This window comes from Neopsephotus bourkii, unplaced genomic scaffold (genome assembly GCF_033783945.1).
Source record: "Neopsephotus bourkii isolate Nb327-2 ecotype Australia unplaced genomic scaffold, CSIRO-AGI_Nbou_v1 NB_168, whole genome shotgun sequence".
Taxonomy (NCBI): domain Eukaryota; kingdom Metazoa; phylum Chordata; class Aves; order Psittaciformes; family Psittacidae; genus Neopsephotus; species Neopsephotus bourkii.
Window position 1 is genome coordinate 15,628,343 of NW_026900684.1, and position 17,598 is coordinate 15,645,940.

At 37.3% G+C, this 17,598-nt stretch overlaps 1 protein-coding gene across 1 annotated transcript in view; it reads left to right on the forward strand.

The window, feature by feature from the left end:
* PDGFC (platelet derived growth factor C) overlaps positions 1-17,598 on the forward strand; it is a 132,815-nt gene that overhangs the window by 77,086 nt on the left and 38,131 nt on the right. The window contains exon 3 of the mRNA XM_061373589.1: positions 14,739-14,919. Within this exon, the coding sequence (XP_061229573.1) occupies positions 14,739-14,919 (181 nt within the window). The remainder of the gene's footprint in view (positions 1-14,738; positions 14,920-17,598) is intronic.

The window sequence follows — 17,598 nt, forward strand, 5'->3', positions numbered from 1 at the left end:
TTTGTGTCTGTTTCTCCAGGTGATTTTTTTTCCTGGTTTTACAATTGTGATTTGCTTGAAATTTAGGAAGTTCATCTCTACATAACTTAAAATACAGTTAATGATTTTTAACAATAGCTCTGTTTCATCTGCACAGGATCCTTTCTATGGGCTAAATGTTAAGAATACACTGTGTCCTTTACAAAGTGAACAACAAACGTCAAACTACATGGAAGCTAAATCCGTGCATGTATCTCAGGACAGATTCAGGTTATTTGGTTGATAATACAGATATATAAATCTTTGCAATATTGCAGTATTTTCAGCCTTGTATACTTTGATTAGTTTCAGTTGTGATTTGTGAAAGAAAAAGGTTACAAACAAAAGAAATCTCCCAGCAAATGAAACAAACAGGAAAGGAGAAGGATGCAGTCTCCTGGCTGTTTTGTGCAGTGCTGTTCACGTGATTAGAACTGGTAGTGAATTTTCCCTATATAAGATAATTTCTAGCTAACAGAAGGATATTAGGTTTACATTCTGGATGCCCACCCATTCTGATGGCGAGAAGCAGAAGCTTTTCTTCTGCTGATACAGCAGCTGAGAAGATAGGTCATTATATTCATGATGTTAGCCCCTCAGTGCTGTTTTAATCATGAAGCCATTAGATTTCTGTGCCTGACAGCTGCTGTCATCAAGGAGGTGCCATAACTCTGTCAGACCAGGAGGGACTGATTTTTGCTCAGTTGTTGCTTGTTGTCCAGATCTGTTGCTTTCTGTTGTTTTTGCTGCTGTGTGATCAACTCCTCTGTGACAGAAAGAGCATGGCTGTTAGAGTTGTCTGTAAAAGGTAGTCTGATGCTGTGAGTAGGTTGAACGCTGGAGCATTACATACAAAGCTGCAGTAGGAGAAGAAAAAAATATTTTGTGGGAATTTTGGGTCTTGGTTGTTTTCTTTTTTTGTAGTAGCAAAGGAGACTTTTAGCAGCTGCATATTTGAATGTTTATATAGTAGTATAAGTGAAGCATTTATCTATAATGTTTAGAAAGATTTCCCAAAGCTTGCCCAATTAATATGTATAATGCGTACAACTTTAGCCTGAAGAAAATTAATTAAGCCAAAGGCAGCTGTCAGTGCTAACATGGAGCAAAATATATGTGAGCAGTACTTTTTTTTGCTCTTCACATCAAATTAAATACATAACTCTTAATACTAGGAATGTGCTTCCTCTGAGGGAAGGATGATGTTTCTTAGGACGATGCTTTATACAGAGCCACATGCATTAAATTCACTACTTCCCTTTCCTATAATGTCTCTGTAAGCAACTTGCCTTCACTTCAGATCTGTCGTGACTGAACTGTGCCCAAGCTATTTCCTTCCACCCAGGGAACATCAAGGTTCTGTGGCAGAAAACATAACCCAGCCACCTTCAACAGTCCTATGTGTTCCTAATGAATGTATTGCTAGGAAACTGTTGTGAAAGGTTAAAAAAATAGAAGATTTGGTTCAGTCTGACAAGACTGAAACAAATGTATTAAGAGGAAACATACAGACACTGTCTTTAGTCAGTGGCTATGAAAAAGGAAAATATTTGCTTAGCTGTCTTTTTCTTTTTTTTTTGACATACATTGTGTCAAATGCAAACTATGCAGTGATAAGTTATGGTGAACACAAAAAAGCTAAACATTTTGTTATGTAATTTTCTAAAGAGACCTTTCTGTGTAGTGTAAGATATAGTGAGTAACTTGCACCACATGGAGCTTCCTTTCTGTAATTATTACAAATCTGTACATCCAGCATGTAGAGTGACTGCATGGATGAATGACTGCAACTCCTAAGTGCTTTGGTAAAAAAAGAGGACGGATACTTTGTTTCTGTTTGGCCCCTTTTTATGGAAGTACCTTGGAGCATAACAGATCACATATATGAAAGAATAATGTCAGCATCTTTTTCTTATAGAAAGATGAAAATCCACCCCAAAACATGGCCTCAGGGGAAAAAGAAAGGGTTTGGGATAGTTTGGTTGGGTTTTTTTGAGTGCATTATTGAGGCAATATTGATATATGTGTGGAGAACATACTAAAATCGAGCACAGATTCAGGAAAAAATGTAACAGTTCAAATAAATTATTAGTTCTGGGGCTTTTGAGGCCAGTGAGTTCCTTATCAAGGTCTAGTTCCCAAGAAAATTGTTTTCTAGACAACTGATGGACTGTCCTTACTGTCAGACCGTCTTAAATGCTTCTCATGGACTGTGATTACAGAAGGTGAAGTTATCTCTTGGGTAAGCACAAAGTTCACGTTGGCTTTGAATAACTGGACAAAGACCTTTCAATGAACTCTGTATTTAAAGAAGAACTGGTGCAGACAAGTCTCATGGTGGCTTGTTTGGCTAAGTAGCTGGACTGCTGGGATTTGGGCAGCTTCTCCCTCTTCCATCCCCCATTCTGAAGATGCAGGGGTTGCAGCTGCCACCTCTCTTTGAAAATTCAGAAAGCGGTGAGGAGTCCCCCAGAATTTCTAAGGCTTCAAACGGAAAACAGGAAAAAGAGTCAGGACCAAACCCCACAGACTCTCAGAACAAAGATGAATGTTACAGTGAAGACCAGTCCTTAATGCTCTCCTCTTACAGCTGTTGCCTTAGAATTTCAGTGTGTTTAATTTTAGCCACCTGGTTTTTATTAGATGCTATGTGTATAGGTGGGCTGGGTCTGTTTAGATGACTATGTATCAGTGATACGTCAATGTCTCTTTCATTATTGGCTTTAACTTCTTCAGCAAAAATGAAATCATACTAAAGTTAAAAATTACTATAGCTCTGCTCTGCAAGTCAGATCCATTTGGATTCCATTTATAATTCCATATATTAATGGAATCAAAAAGCATGTGAACTCTCATTCATCGATGCACAATTTCTTTCTTACTTTTTTTCTTTTCCCAACACACTAATTATTTGTTAATCGCTTTTATTCAAAGCCTGAAAGGGGGTCTTATAATTTAAAAGGCTGGGATGAGTTCTAGCGTTCAAGTGCCTTAGATTAATTGAAATTACTGATAGGAAAGAATTACTATGAAATAGCTAATTTATGACCTGGGTAGCAACATTGGTGTTTTACTGGTGGCATAAAAGTGGCATTTTTGGTGAAGTGCGTAGAAAGTGCTATAAAACTTGTGTTAAGGCAGCTGGTGGAATACTTCCCATGTTTCTGGGATTGTTTTGATTTGGATTGGTTTTGATTTTCAGTTGCTCAGTCCACTTGCAAGACAACTGAATGGTGCCACCAGTTCAAGAGAGGTTTAAATGTTGAATGAATTTAAATGGAGGATGAGAATGAGGGCTGGGTTTCAAAGTTTTTAAGAAGTTAGATTAATTTTGGGACAGTCCTTGTTATCTAAAAATTGTTCTTTTACATATAATGAAAAAAATATTAAAACTACAAAAGTTATTTTTCTTCACGTGAGTTCAGTTGTAGCAATATTATTTTGATTTAATGAACACAGAAGGTTCCAATAGACCTGTGCATCCTGCTGTCTGTGCTTTGGAAAAACAAAAAGGTTGGGTCTTTCATGAGAAGCAATATCTGGATCTGTTCCTGTTCTGATATCACTGAACAAAATTGTGGTTCCTTTTATTTTTTATTATTATTTTATGTAAGAGAGCTCTTTTTTCTTTTTTTAATTAATTTTTTATTTTCCACGATTCCAGAACAAATTGATTCTTTGATTACCAAGTAATTCAAGCACTACCTCATCATCCAGCTGGTCCCATTTTGCTAGTTTAGCTACTGTCCACGGTTCACACTGGCAGAGGTGTGTGCTGTACCCAGAAGTATACTCATTCCTTTGGGTTCTCTACTGCTTATTAAAATTTGTTTTAATATCATTCTCATGATAACAGATTTGTAAATGTCACCAAGTAGATAATGCAGGCAGTAAAAGAAGGTAAAAAATTAGAAGACCAAAGCACAGTGCAGTTATAACTGATGCTACTCTGTAACAAACATTTTTGAAGCTTCAAAAAGAGTAAACTCAGTTCTGCAGAAGGGGGTTAGAGCTGCAAAACTGTACTCTCTAAGCAAATCAAAGTGCAATATAAAATGGGGAAAGAGAAGGAGATGTTTCTCTGAGCAGAATGAGAGGACAGCATAGCCTACATGATATGATCAGAAGGACATGCTGCACAAACAGGGCCTGTCACCGCATTCTTGCCCTCCCATATTTCCCTTCCTTACAATAAATCCAGCAGTCATTTGTTGTACCCACTGTTGCTATGGGTCACTCTAATGGGTATTATTTTGCAAGTAATCTAAAACCTATTTTCACAGCCCAGATGAGTGTTAGGAGTGCGATTGCTGATGAGTGGGCAGTTGACATAATCCATTACTCCTTTTTCACATCAGAGACTACACTCATTGGCTTAGAAAACATTTTAGGCTCCTTACAATTCCTTCCTGGTCCCCTCAGTCTCAAGCAAGCTGTTTGAATAAAGTAAACTATGTCCACAGTATCAAAATATTTTTGTAAATGGTCCTAATCCTAATTTATTGCTTCTAAAATCATTCCGTGTTATCGTAGTTGGCAGTTTCTAATGGTGTACACTGAAGTAATTTTCTTCAGAAATGTGTGGCACTGCTGGCTCTTGCTTCTGTCTAGTATGCTCTGAGAACAGCTGTTACTGATGCAGATCCCCAGCTCCCTTGCCACCACTTGTTAAAAGTTAGAAGGAAATGTCCACTATAAGGAGGCACAGAAACACACTGTGAACCATCACCACCTGGGCTTAGGGGTCTAGACAGACCTTGTAGCCACCTTCAGTTTCTGGTATGGCTCTTGCAGGTCCTGATGTCAAGAGAAACGCAAGCTGCAAAGGCAGGCCCAGCAACATAATCTAAAATTACCCTGTGTAGTATCTAAATATCCCAGTTTATACATAGTATGCACTCCTTTCCCAGTGCTTTCTGGTTACTGAAAGTCCCAGTACAGTTAAGCCCGTAGGCTCACCATCAGGTTTATAAGCAGCTTTCTCCTGTTTGATCAGCAGGAATAGCAAACATACCAACAGTCCTATTCCTAGATGGATGGTTGTATTTCTTCACCTGTTATGCAGCTTTTCTTTCTTCTTTTCCTCCCCTGTCCTGTTCCTTTCCTCTTTCCCTCTCACTAGATGCTGTGGTCACTTTGATTGCTTCTTTATGTGCATCATCAACGTTTTAACAAAGTATGCTGCTCGCATGAAATTGTAGCTAGGCAGGCTTACCAGCAAATAGTGTCAATCAGTAACAGTCCTGGCTTCACTTGATGCTACTCCATTAGGATAAATTGAAATGTAATGCAGTTTACATTAATCTGTTCTCACCTGATCATGAGAAGATGTATGTGGATGAGAAATTGCAGAAAGGAAAATAACCTTTTATAAAAAAGGTTAGATGGTCATGTGGAAGTGTCGTAGGGGTTTTAGAAGGTAAAATTAATAGATTTTTTTCCTTTTCTGACTGTAATATAGGAAGAGAGAAACCAGTAAACTAGCAGCAATTATTAAGTAGTACCACTTCATGCTAGCCTTTAATTCATTTGCTGTGACTGGATTAAAAATAGGCTTGCATAATTTTATGACCACTAACTTTCAGCTAGATGAACTGAAGTGAGAAGAAACTCTTTACACTGATCTCCTGCTAGGGTTGGGAACACACTTTTTTTCTGCCTCATGTGGTCTTATGTGACTGCTTGGTTACATTATAGGGATTTTCCACTTTCTGTTGAAGTAGCAATTACTAGCCTGTCCTGAAGCAGGATATTGGCCTTCATGGCAAATGGTCTGTCCAGGATTGGTAAATCCTGTGTGCTAGCTTAGCAGCCAAGAGACCATATGTTATTGTATTGCTGAACTAAAGAAATAAAGTTGTTTTCATTTAAATAAACATACATGGAGCCCCAGCCTCTATTGAGGTAGACAAAAGGGAGAGTAAAGGGAGAGGGGAGACAACCATAATGATGCCATGATGATGCTGTATCATTGAAGTATGCTTGAGGGGAAAGGGTGCTGTCTGCACTGCCATGGGTGAATCTTTGCACTCTGAAAATGCCCCTTGGCCATTTTCTATTTGTTTTCCAAAATATGCTTTTGAATATTGTTATGAAATTTCTTAACCAGTAGTTTTCACATTGTGGATTGGAGTCGTTGCTACATTCCAGGTTATAAGAAATGTGCATAAGGAAAAAATTACTATTTGGGATACTAGAATAAATATTTTAAATTCTGCTTGAAAAACAGTGGTAAAAACATGGAACTTCCACAGCAGCTGGAACAGATATATTGACTACTGTGTCAGTAGTGTTAGAAATTTTATAGTGAATTAGCAAGGCTTCTTTACAACCTTGGCTTGTTGATGTGAGCTCAGAGCTCTACTGATGATTTTGGTTTTATACAAAATATTGATCTTTACAGTAAGAACATGTGACTTACTATGAGCACTGTAATTTCCAAGATAAAATGTACCAGACTTTACAGGGAAGTACTGGGAAAAAGCTGGTCAGGCACTTCCCTATCCAAAATCCGGAGAGGGTAGTACTGTATGGTGTAGGATACTTACTGAGCTGGTATGCTGTCTGGGAGCAATGGACTGACTCTTTATGAATGGAAATATGATTTAGAGAGTACAATGTCCAGTGCAGCAGGCCTCTGATTTCTGATGGCTGTTTCCACATGGTGTACTGTAAGTACATAGTAATAATAACAACTTGTACAGGTATTACTTCAGGGGGCTGGGGACCACATAGTGACAAAGAATAGGAGTACTGGCAACAATAATCCATCTTACTGTTACTTTTGTTACATGCATTATTACTTCGTAACATGCAGGATGCTGAAGAAATCTATGGTCCACATATGAAGTCAGTAGCAGAAAGCAGACAGATTGGAGGCAAAACAGAGAAAGAAAATGTTTCGTGTAAATGTTACCCATTTTCTAGTCCTTGAAAAATAACCTTTCCAAGTGACTTTGATTTTGTAGCAAATCTTTTTTATTCACTGTATTTTATGTGGCTACAGGAGAATATGTAGTCAAATAGGAAAAAGGTAAGCGTAGCATAGTAACCCTGAGCGATGGAAACTCATGGAAACTTACTCCCTGTGGAACTTCTTCTTTGCATTTTAAGATGAAGGCCAAGGTAAGTAAATGGACTGAGGTATCATTTGCAAGTGGATTCGTGTTAGTGTGTTTTTCCAAGCTCTGCAATTTTCCCAAATTCATCTTTGTCTTTAATATGTAGTAAAAATAATGTTGGTATGAATTTTCATGTGCTGTTTTGCTTTGTATCTCTGTTCTACTCATAAAGCTATTTTCAGACCAAACTTAATCCTTGTTTAAAGAGAGCTAAACATGTTTCTTATCCTGATTGACACTGGGGATAGCTACCATTCTGTGGCACAAAGAAGAGAAGTATAGGTAGGTTCTAAGAAGTTTGGCAATCAGCCTTTTAAAAGGAAGGGTTTAGTAAACCATCTTCGTTCCTTCTTACCTCCACTTTTGATCTGCAGGATTACAGTGTCTTTTTCTATAAGATTCTTATTATATTGCTTGCAATAATGTACCAGTAGAAGTTACAACAGTATTAATTAGTTTGTAGTACAGGCTGTCAAGGGCTGAATTCTGTGGTTGCTGTATTCCTGGAAATACTTCCTTACATGCTTTATCTGTATCAGTAGTTTAACATTTGCATCAATAATTACAGGCTCACTGCCTGAATATAGAGTTTTGTTTTAGAGCCTGAAGTACATTTACCAATGTATCTAGTTTACAATTTCTTGTGGAAAAGTCAATTTCCCGTTCACCCTACAAGGCAGAAGTTACTTTCAGAGACTACAGGATGTTCACATGCTTAAGGTGGAGATACTTAAATGCTTAGCAGTGCACCTAGATACCAGTCATGATGATTTATTTCCTAGAGGTGTTTGAGTGCCAGTGTACTAGTCATCAGGGAAATAATATGTTTTCAGCAAGATTAGATTTCTTGATTGGCACTGAAATAAACTTTTGATACAGAGGGGAGTTTGAGGAGGAGGGTGAAGAGATGCATGTCTTAGGGTTTCTTGTCTCTGTATGCAGTGCTTTCACTCTGGTTCACCAAGTGGCAAACCGATTATGCAAAGTGTATAGGTCTCAGCTTCACATGGTGCCTCAGTTTTTCTGCAGATCCACAGAAAATGGAAATCTGTTTTCTGGTGGACTGCAGAGTAACGATCTGACAGTTAATTTCTCCAAATCAAACCACCAGTGCATCCTTTTATTTTCATGAAAATGTTCAAATGTCTGAAGATTAGAATTCTGGGGTTTGAACTCTGTCTTGTTTTTCACTTTCACTTGTAGCATTGTAAATGTACGTTTATGATCAAATTGGCTTACAGTGAATAAAGGGGAAGAAAACTGAAGTGTAAGGATTAAACTTTTTTTTCATGTGTCCTAAATACCAAGGTAGAAAGAGTTGTGCCGTTGTCTTAGAAGCCTCAGGCTGTTACTAATCACTACAAGGAAAGATTAAATAGAGAGAACCATGGCAACCATCTAACATTTGTGAATGAATCTGTGTTTCCATAGGGCAGTTCCTAATGTACAGTACTGTATATTCTAAAATAGATGTATTCAGAGTAGGTTGGCACAGAAACTACAACCCGTATTTGGTGAGTGGCAGTTAAAAATGTTCTCTGTTTATACGTCGAGTATCTTTATTTTATGAAAAATGTAGACATGGCAGGATACTTGGGGTTTTTATGCTCATGTATTGGCTGGGAGTGATGTCTATTGCTGGAAAAGATGTTTGTGTATAATTAAACATAATTTTCTGAGTACAGAAAGCTGACCTCATCAGTTATTTATTTGGATTATATCTGGGTATGCTGTTTCTTTCCAGTGACTGTTATAACACAGTGTGTGTAGGATCAGCAGATACAGGTACTACGATGGAAATTTATGCATATCATTGCTGTTCCATCATCTTTTCTCTGGTTTTATCTTAAAACATAAAGTGTGACAGAAAATACAGAACGTAACTCTCAAATGTTGGATAATCTGCAATGATATCCAAAGGAGTTTCCTCTAACAGCAGAAGGCACTGCCGAACCCTCCTAAAGTGGACAAACGCTATGGATAAATTGCCCATGCAGTGAGTCTCAGGAACTGGAGTCAAATGACTCTGTGTTACTTGTTTCAGAAATTCCTATTGGAATGACAAAATTCAGAGGGAATATTTTAAATATGTAAACTTTTACATAGGGTATTTTTGAAAACCAGTTTTTCAGTATTCAGGCTTCACTGTCACTCAAATGAGCCCAGCCAAATATTTCTGATAATGTTGAATGGAACCATGTTCACTGAACTTTCACCCTGTGTAGACTATTTACTGGTGCTGTCACCGTTTCAGCCAAGGTGCCCTCTCTGTTCCTCCGGGAAACTTGCTTTCTGTATAATTTAAGGTTTTTGATCTGATGCCTGACTGGCAAGTGGAGTTGTTAATGACTAACTTTTACTGGTGTGCAGTGGTAGTGGTTTGTGATTTCAGGAATCTTGTATTTACTGGCTAAATAGAGGACGGGACTGAACAGGCCAGTCTTTCCTAGTCTGAGATTCATATAGGTACTGCTATCTGGCAACAAATACAAAACAGTATAATGTAAATTAACACATTTGAAAGGCAAATGAATTAGTTAAACATCTGAAGCTGGCAAACTTGAGTGATACATGGTTATATTAGCTGGCCTGGCTGTGTTGGAGGGGAAAAAAATACTAAAAGTAAGATTTCTTCTTCCATAAACTAAATAGTGCATGAGTACCTGAAGTTTCATTTTTAACAATTACTTAATTTTTTGTGTCATTTTGATTTTCATTGGTCTTTGAGGAAAGCTTGCTGAAGTCTCAGTGAGAGGAGCAGAAAAGAAGAAAGTTCTCCACTTGTTCAATGAATGATGCAGTACACTCTTGATTTTACAACTGTAATACTACATCTTTAGGCTTGTAGTTTGCCTGACATCCACTTCTCTAATCCAGTATGCCATATTCTCCTGTTTTCTTCCTCCTTGGGGTGCTCCCATTTTCCAACTATCCTTTGTCATAAGCTTTGCATTCCCTTTTGAACTCCACTAGTCCCATCATGTAGTTTTGCTGGATCTGCCATCAGATGCCATGGATTCAAGTGCCGATGTCATGCTCCAGTGTTCCCTTCTCCACTCAGATAAACATGATCAGGACATTACTGGAGAGCTGATTTGACTGGAGGAGGCCTTCAGAATCTATTGCAAGTGAGGTTGACAAGCTTTGAAAAACATGTCTTCAACCTAAACAGTTGGTCTTATTTTTCTCTATATGTAAATACAGTGTTTATGTCACAAAGAGCAACATGGTTACTTTCAGATGTGATTTAACTGCTGTCTAAGAGGTGAAAACTAAGGTGTCAGCCATACTTGTGCAGATTTTTTTTCCTATACAAATACACAGCTAAGTTAAATAATGGAAACCATTTTTTTTCATAGAAAATTTACATATTTCAGTAGCAAAAATTAAAATTATTTCAAATGGAGGCAGAAGAGGGAGAGAAAATTTTCCTTTAGAATGTTGGTGATAAAAGTTTGTTTAGAAAAAAAGATCAAAATGGTATTTTTATTATGACAGTTTGTGGTAATTCAGAATGTGTCAAAAATTGAAGCTGTCCAAATATAAATGATTTACGTTGTATTTCAATAGTAGTTTGTCTGGTGAACTGCCAGGGGACCTTGAATGCTTTTGATCTGCAGCTGAGGTAGGTATTCTGGTGTGCTATGCCAGCATCAGGAAAACCTTGGAATTCCATGTACTTTAAAACAAGTTGGAGTGGAAATATTATATCATCCCACAGGATGCTGTCAAGAAAGAAGGGGGGAAAAAAAAAGGGACAGGGATTGATATCAACTTCCCATTTCTTCATTTAAAAATAATTAATTGCAGTGGTTCTTATCAAAGGAGGAAGGAAAAATACATTTCACCTTTTGCAAACTGATTTAATGGGTGTGCTAGATTTTTGTCTAGCGTGCATCTACATACAGATGAAAAGGTCCAACATCATTGATGTAACCCTGTGGGCTTATTCTTACTCTCATTGATATATTTGTGGAGTTCCAAAGGCAGAGGTGAGCCACAAAAAAGTCACAGCACCACAAGCCAAGGTAAACAGCCTGCCAGAATGTGTTTAGCTAATGACAGAAAAAATATAGAAAGGAGAGGAAAACCTATTCCCTCGGAAAATACATTTCCTGGCTGGAAAGGAATTGAAGTTTAAAGTTGCTTACATTGCTTCCTTGCTCTTTTCCAGTAAATTGGCTTCGTTATTTCAATCCACAGTCCCAAGCACCTTAGCCATTCGGAAGAGGAATACGTGTTCTGCAACAGGTCTAATGGAGGGCATTGTGGGAATTAACAGCAAAAGCATCTTTCATCCCAGGAAAGAAGACTGGACTACCTCTTTGTCATAAATTTTACTTAGCAATATTTAAATAATATATTGCACGTAGATACAGCACCCAAGGATTTCTTTAGCCATTGTCAAACAGGGTTATGTTTTCTCCTTTGTACACAGCACAGAAAATAAGGATTCTTTGGTTCATTGTACATTTTACTTTTTTTATTTTTTTCTGTATTGCAGATGGAAAATAGCTTCTCAGTTCTTGGTTATTTATGCCATTTTCCTTGCATTTCAATTACAAGCTTCTCTTGATGGGGAAATAATTTTAGATGGCTATGCTATTGTCCCTGCTGCTCTTTAGCCCTGTGACGTGAAGCTGCAGAATTATTTAGCACAATCTTGTAAATGCTAAAGCATCTGAACCACTTTGTTTTGTTACTGTTCACAACAAGTTCAGACTTCAGTCCAGATATACAATGTGAGGAATTTTAGTTGCATAGAAGATTCTTTCATCAGGCTTCTGCAGCACATTCAGCCTAGATAACTGACAGGAATAAAGTTACTGGCTAAAAATGTCATTATGCCCAGGAAACGTGAGGAACTTTCTTCTGTTGATATAGACAGGATTTCTAAAGATTCCCCTTGCTGATGGTGAAGCTTCTGTATTGTGCAGGGAGCTCCTGTGTTCAGCAGTAACAAGCCAACACTCACATAGTTGCTTATGAAAACAGACTTTTTTTTTTTCTACATCACCAGACTTGTTTGTTGAGCATAAAAGAACAGAAATTGGTCCTGAGGGAGACTTTGCAGTAAGGGAGTGGTCATTACAAACCACGCATGTACTCTGCCATGTTGCCATGAGAAAATTACATTTGATTGGCTTATAAAATAGCTTTACTAAATCCCTTAAATAGTGATACCGGTAACTGTGCACACTGGAGTTCAGTACTAGTACTATATAATGATTAGAGTGTTTCCAGATTGATCACTTGGAAACAAGTGGATTTCTGATAATCAGAAGGGCATTAGGTGTGTGGGAAAGGTGACTGAGAAACCTCTCAATCAGGGTAACACTGATAACCCACAGAAAAAACAGAAATTATTCTGATTACAAATGGCAGCTTGTTTTCAGATACCACATGCAAAGATCAAGGAGAACAGAACTGAATATAGAAGGAACACCCCAACAAACAGAATTATCTGGATCTATCATGTAAATAAGAAAGATGATTTTTTTGGGGGGTGGATCAGAATATTTATTTCCCTCTATTTTTCCTCTCAACTAATGGAATTAATTAGCATTTATTCTAAGGGTCTAGGATTTAAACTGTGGCTTTTGAGTTTCTCCTTTACTTCAGGGGTACCAGGAGACCAAAAGGTGCAATAGAAAGTACTCTGTGAGTTACCTAGAAGCACTGACTATGTCTGACTTGTCAGGTATCTTAAGCCTAAGTCAATAAATGTAATGATTAACTTATTCACTCTCTACAAAGCAGAGAATTAGATAATTTCATATTCTTGACTAAAAAAAAGAAAATAAAGGTTGTTTTTAGAAACTTAATAGGCTGATCTTAAAAAAAAAAAAACAAAAACAAAACAAAAGTCAGTGCTCAAAATCAATTTGATAAATGTGTGAGCCTGGAAGTCTTAGTCCAGTTAATGCACACATTGCCTTTGTAGTAAGTTGAACACCTGATCAGAAAGTAAAACCACTAGTGGATCAGTTAAAGGAATTAGTGTCTGGAAGGAAAAAAAGAGGGTGATAAAGTAATTAGTATCATAGGTTCAACAAAGATTTAAAACTGTGGTACATGGCAGTAATGGATTTTGAACACAGTTAATGAGCATATTCAGTGCATTCATTTTTAATTAAGTGGAAAAAATACTGGTCCTTTAAATTGAGATAATAAATGTGCAAGTCAGTCTTACACAAACATGCAACACAAGAATTTATTGCCTGCTGTCTAACTGGGGAACTGGAAATCATTATAAAGACTCGCTTTACTGAAAAAAAAATCCAGAAAAAGCTTCAGTAGAAAACATTTATGAGGTAATAATTTTCACATTAAATATTGCTTGGCACCATTTGGTATATTGTATATGTGTTTTATAAATAGGAGTATTTGCTGTCATTGGAGGTAGGAGTGTTTGTACCCTTGAAAAGGATTCAATGCTATTTACCGATTTAGATTCTGTGAGACGTATTTAGTGTATGACTACACGTGTAAGAGAACACAAAAATATGAGAAACCTTGAAACTTCCTCAGAGGTATATGGTTGTGCTTAGAGAACAAGTTGTGGTTTAAAATGACAACTGTGAAAGCTGCAGCTGTGAATTTCCACATGCTTGCCGTGCTTTAACTGATGCACTCGCGCCTTCCGAAAGCAGCAGGCTGGGCTGCTGCTGGGGCTCGGGGGGTTTCAGACTGCAGCAGGGGAAATCCACCTAAATTGTGTAGTGTTTATTCTGTCAGAGGGCAGCTGGGGAACTGACATGAAACAGGTTGAAGCACTGAAAGCAGAAGTACCTTCTAGAGCAGTGGCTTTCAATGTTTGTATGACTTGGGAACCCCATAAACATTTCCAGTGGAATCAAGGACCATTGTGTGGCATATTGAAGCTTACTGAGGACAAGTGACTGGCATTTCTTAGTTACCTTTTATGGATCCATTTGAAATCACTCACAGATCCCCAGGGATACCCAGACGTTAAAACCCAACAAACCTAAATTGAGCTTAATACGTTTCATTCTCTCAAAGCTCCCAACCCGTATCTTTCCTGTCAGTATTACCAAAATACCAGGTTCTTGCTGACACACAGTATGTCTCAACAAATTTTTCACTGGGGTATGCATAAACTCAGAATGTGCTTTCAAGCCACCTTTAACCTCCCAAAGCTTATTAGCTACTGGTGTTACAAGAGGGCAAGTCTTCTGTGCCAGAAAGCCCCAAAATTTCACTGGTGTCATGCAGAATATTGATGGTGATGTTGCAGTACGAATTACTGTGCCACACTTAGGCAACTTCAGTCTTTTTTTCTCTGACTTTGTTCTGCCCTATCCCACATGTTGTAATTGCTTTCCATAAAAGGAGCAAACAAAACCATACTCATGGGTCTCTTCAAAATGCTAACTCTGCTTTTATTTTTTTAACCTCACTGCATGATTTTATTACGCCAGTAGCAACTTGGAAGTAAAGTTTAAAATAGCTGGCTTTGGTAGCATGCTTTTAGCATTGAAAAAATGAAAATAAAAACTTGCAAATTGCAGAGTAACTTTGTTGATTTAAGCAGGAATTTTATAGAAAAATAAACATTTGATTTTCTTTTCTGTTCAGGTATGACTTCGTAGAAGTTGAAGAGCCTAGTGATGGCACTGTTTTAGGGCGCTGGTGTGGTTCCAGTAGTGTGCCAAGCAGACAAATCTCCAAAGGAAACCAGATCAGAATAAGATTTGTGTCTGATGAATATTTTCCTTCTGAACCTGGATTCTGCATCCATTATACACTTCTTATGCCAGTAAGTAACATGTTTCAGATTGGAACATTTCAGGAAAACAAAATCTTTTGAAGTGGTAGCTCAAAAGAATCTTTTAATAGCTTAGGATTAATTACTGTTTATTTCTTAATAATAATAATGAGCAGTCTGTCTACCAGAACAGTACATTTTGATTCTGTTTTTTAACTGAGTGTTCTTGTGGTTCTTGCTGGATGGTTTTGGACTGGGAAGTTGTGGGCTCACTTGTTTGTGAGGAAACTTCAATAAAATGTTTGCATTCCTAATGCAGTACTGCAGGGGGAAATAAAAAGGTTGTAACTTTGATGAGAAGAATCATCATAAGGATTAGCTCTGTGACACTGGGGAAGTTACAAAAAAGAGTGAAGAAATTAATGTTTTTATTAGTCATCTGCCATTAGACAAACAGAGCCACATGAGTATACCTTTTTCAGAACATAAGAACACAGAAGTTCTTATGCTTCTAAATTGTTTCATTACAGTGGCAAAGCAGACAATGCATAATACTCATTTTTCCACTGCATTTTCCCTGGAAACTCTACTTCAGACTTCTTAGGAGTGTTGCTTCACACTTGTAAATTGCAGGTATTAAACAAAATTTATTGTCAAAAATGTGGCTATTTTCACTGTCGAGAGATTTCTGTTACTTTTCTTCACCAAATGAAAGATCTATGATAGCAAAGTATGTTTATAGATTTTTAAGGATGAGATAATGTTCTGAAGCATTAAGAGTGGAGCAGAACAGGGGTTTACTTGTTTTAGAATAGGTGTTCCATATTTAAAGAGAGTAAGGAGTATTTTTGTGAAAGTCCTCATAACTAAGTTTGTGAATCTCCTGAGTACTCTTGTGGTCTGGGTGTGCTGTTTGGTTGGTGGAAACTCTATGCAAGCTCAATAAAAAGCTGATCTAAAGAATCTATGTTGTAACCCCAGTGACGTGCACTACACTTAGAATGCATTTGGCATGCTTTTTGGTTTTGCCATTTTTGCCTTTTCTCCCCATTTGCAAAACTGGTTACTGAGAAGCAGCAAATAACAGTCTCACATACCTTTTCAACAGTCTGTACTCTTCTACATAATATATCTGTCAGTGAATGCAGTGTTGTGTTGTCTATGTGTACATATATATATGTGTGTTTTCTGTTGTTTTCCTATGAATATTTGTAAATATTTAGGCCTGACTAATGACTATTCCTAAAGTGATAAAAGGTTTGATCTGCGTATTTGACTCTTTTGTGAGTTAGACTCTTTTGTTAGTAGAATAGTAAGACCTGATAATGGTGAATTTTGAAATTAAATGTCAGTCTCCACACCAACTTGAAATATGGCCAGGTTTAAAATTTCATACACCTGAGGGCAGAATGCAATAAGTATGTTTACTTTTGAAAAATGGTAAAAGAAAATCCCTAAATAGATGTGTTGTGGGCTGATGCCAGATTTCATTGTTTCAGCTCTAGTATTGTGTCCTACCTGCTACATATCTATCTGACTTATGTATGATCCAATTTCTGTGGAATGGATTAAACAAAGGCACCTAAAAATACCAGAGTATATGTAAAATTATCTGTATGCAGTGCTGTACAAAAGGACTGAGTTTGTTCCTTGACATTTGGGGAAAACTAGTTATAACCTTTGAATCATCAATCCTTGCAAAACAATTCTTTAATCTTAAAAATACTTGTTTCTTGTTCAATAGACAAAACCAGAGCTGACATCATAACATGCATTTTTAGTTCCTTGTTTTTCTCCATTTAACAAAGCTCTTATAGCATAAGAACTATACATACGAAGTGGTTTAGAAACCAAGCATGTTGTCTGTCACGATACGCAGCAGGCAACAGCAGCATCCTTCACATCATTAGAATTCAGATCTAGCCCCAGGATGGTCAGTGTGACAACTCCTTATTGGTTTGTGAGGATTGATTTCCAAATCTCTCTTTAAAAGGGCTGGGATCTTTTTCATCAAAAAAATTGTTTTAATAAGCTATGAAAAATACAATTTTACATTTCAGACTGCAGATTGCAAGTGAAAGCTATATTGCTGAGTTTCAGGATTAAACCTGCTTCTTCTACCTGAAGCAACTGAAAGTCGATGCCAAAAATGTCCGTCTTTAAAACTATAATGCTCTCTCATCCAACATGTCAAGGGAAACTAAAATTTACAGCCCTCCCCCCCATTTCCCTGCAAAAAAAATCAGCTATAGAAATGAGTGTAAATTCTAAATTCTTACAAAAACATAACTGATTCACTTAGTGATTCACGTCAATGAATTGGTCCTAAACAGTTAAATTTTGGGGTTTTCCCCCTCATTTTTTGAAAAGGGGGAAGGGGGAGATGCCTGGTAGACTAGCAATGAGAGTTTGTTTGGGGAGAAATGAAGCAAAACTGAAATAAAACAGTGCAAGCTTGTGTCTGTATTTGGAGGCCACACACAGTGAGGAGCAATGGACACATTTTCGAGTCTCTTAAAGAGCAAGAGAAATGCCTTTGTTTAAGTCTGCTGTAATTTATCGTATATATAAATTTTTTTTTCCTTTGTATATTATATTTCAAACCAACTTTTCACATGATGAATAAGTCGGGGGAGAATGGCTGGTGATCTGATTACTTCTAAGAGTTAGTCACTCAAAAGGACTCGCAGCAGTTCCAGTCAATAGATGCAACAACATTTTCTAGGAAGG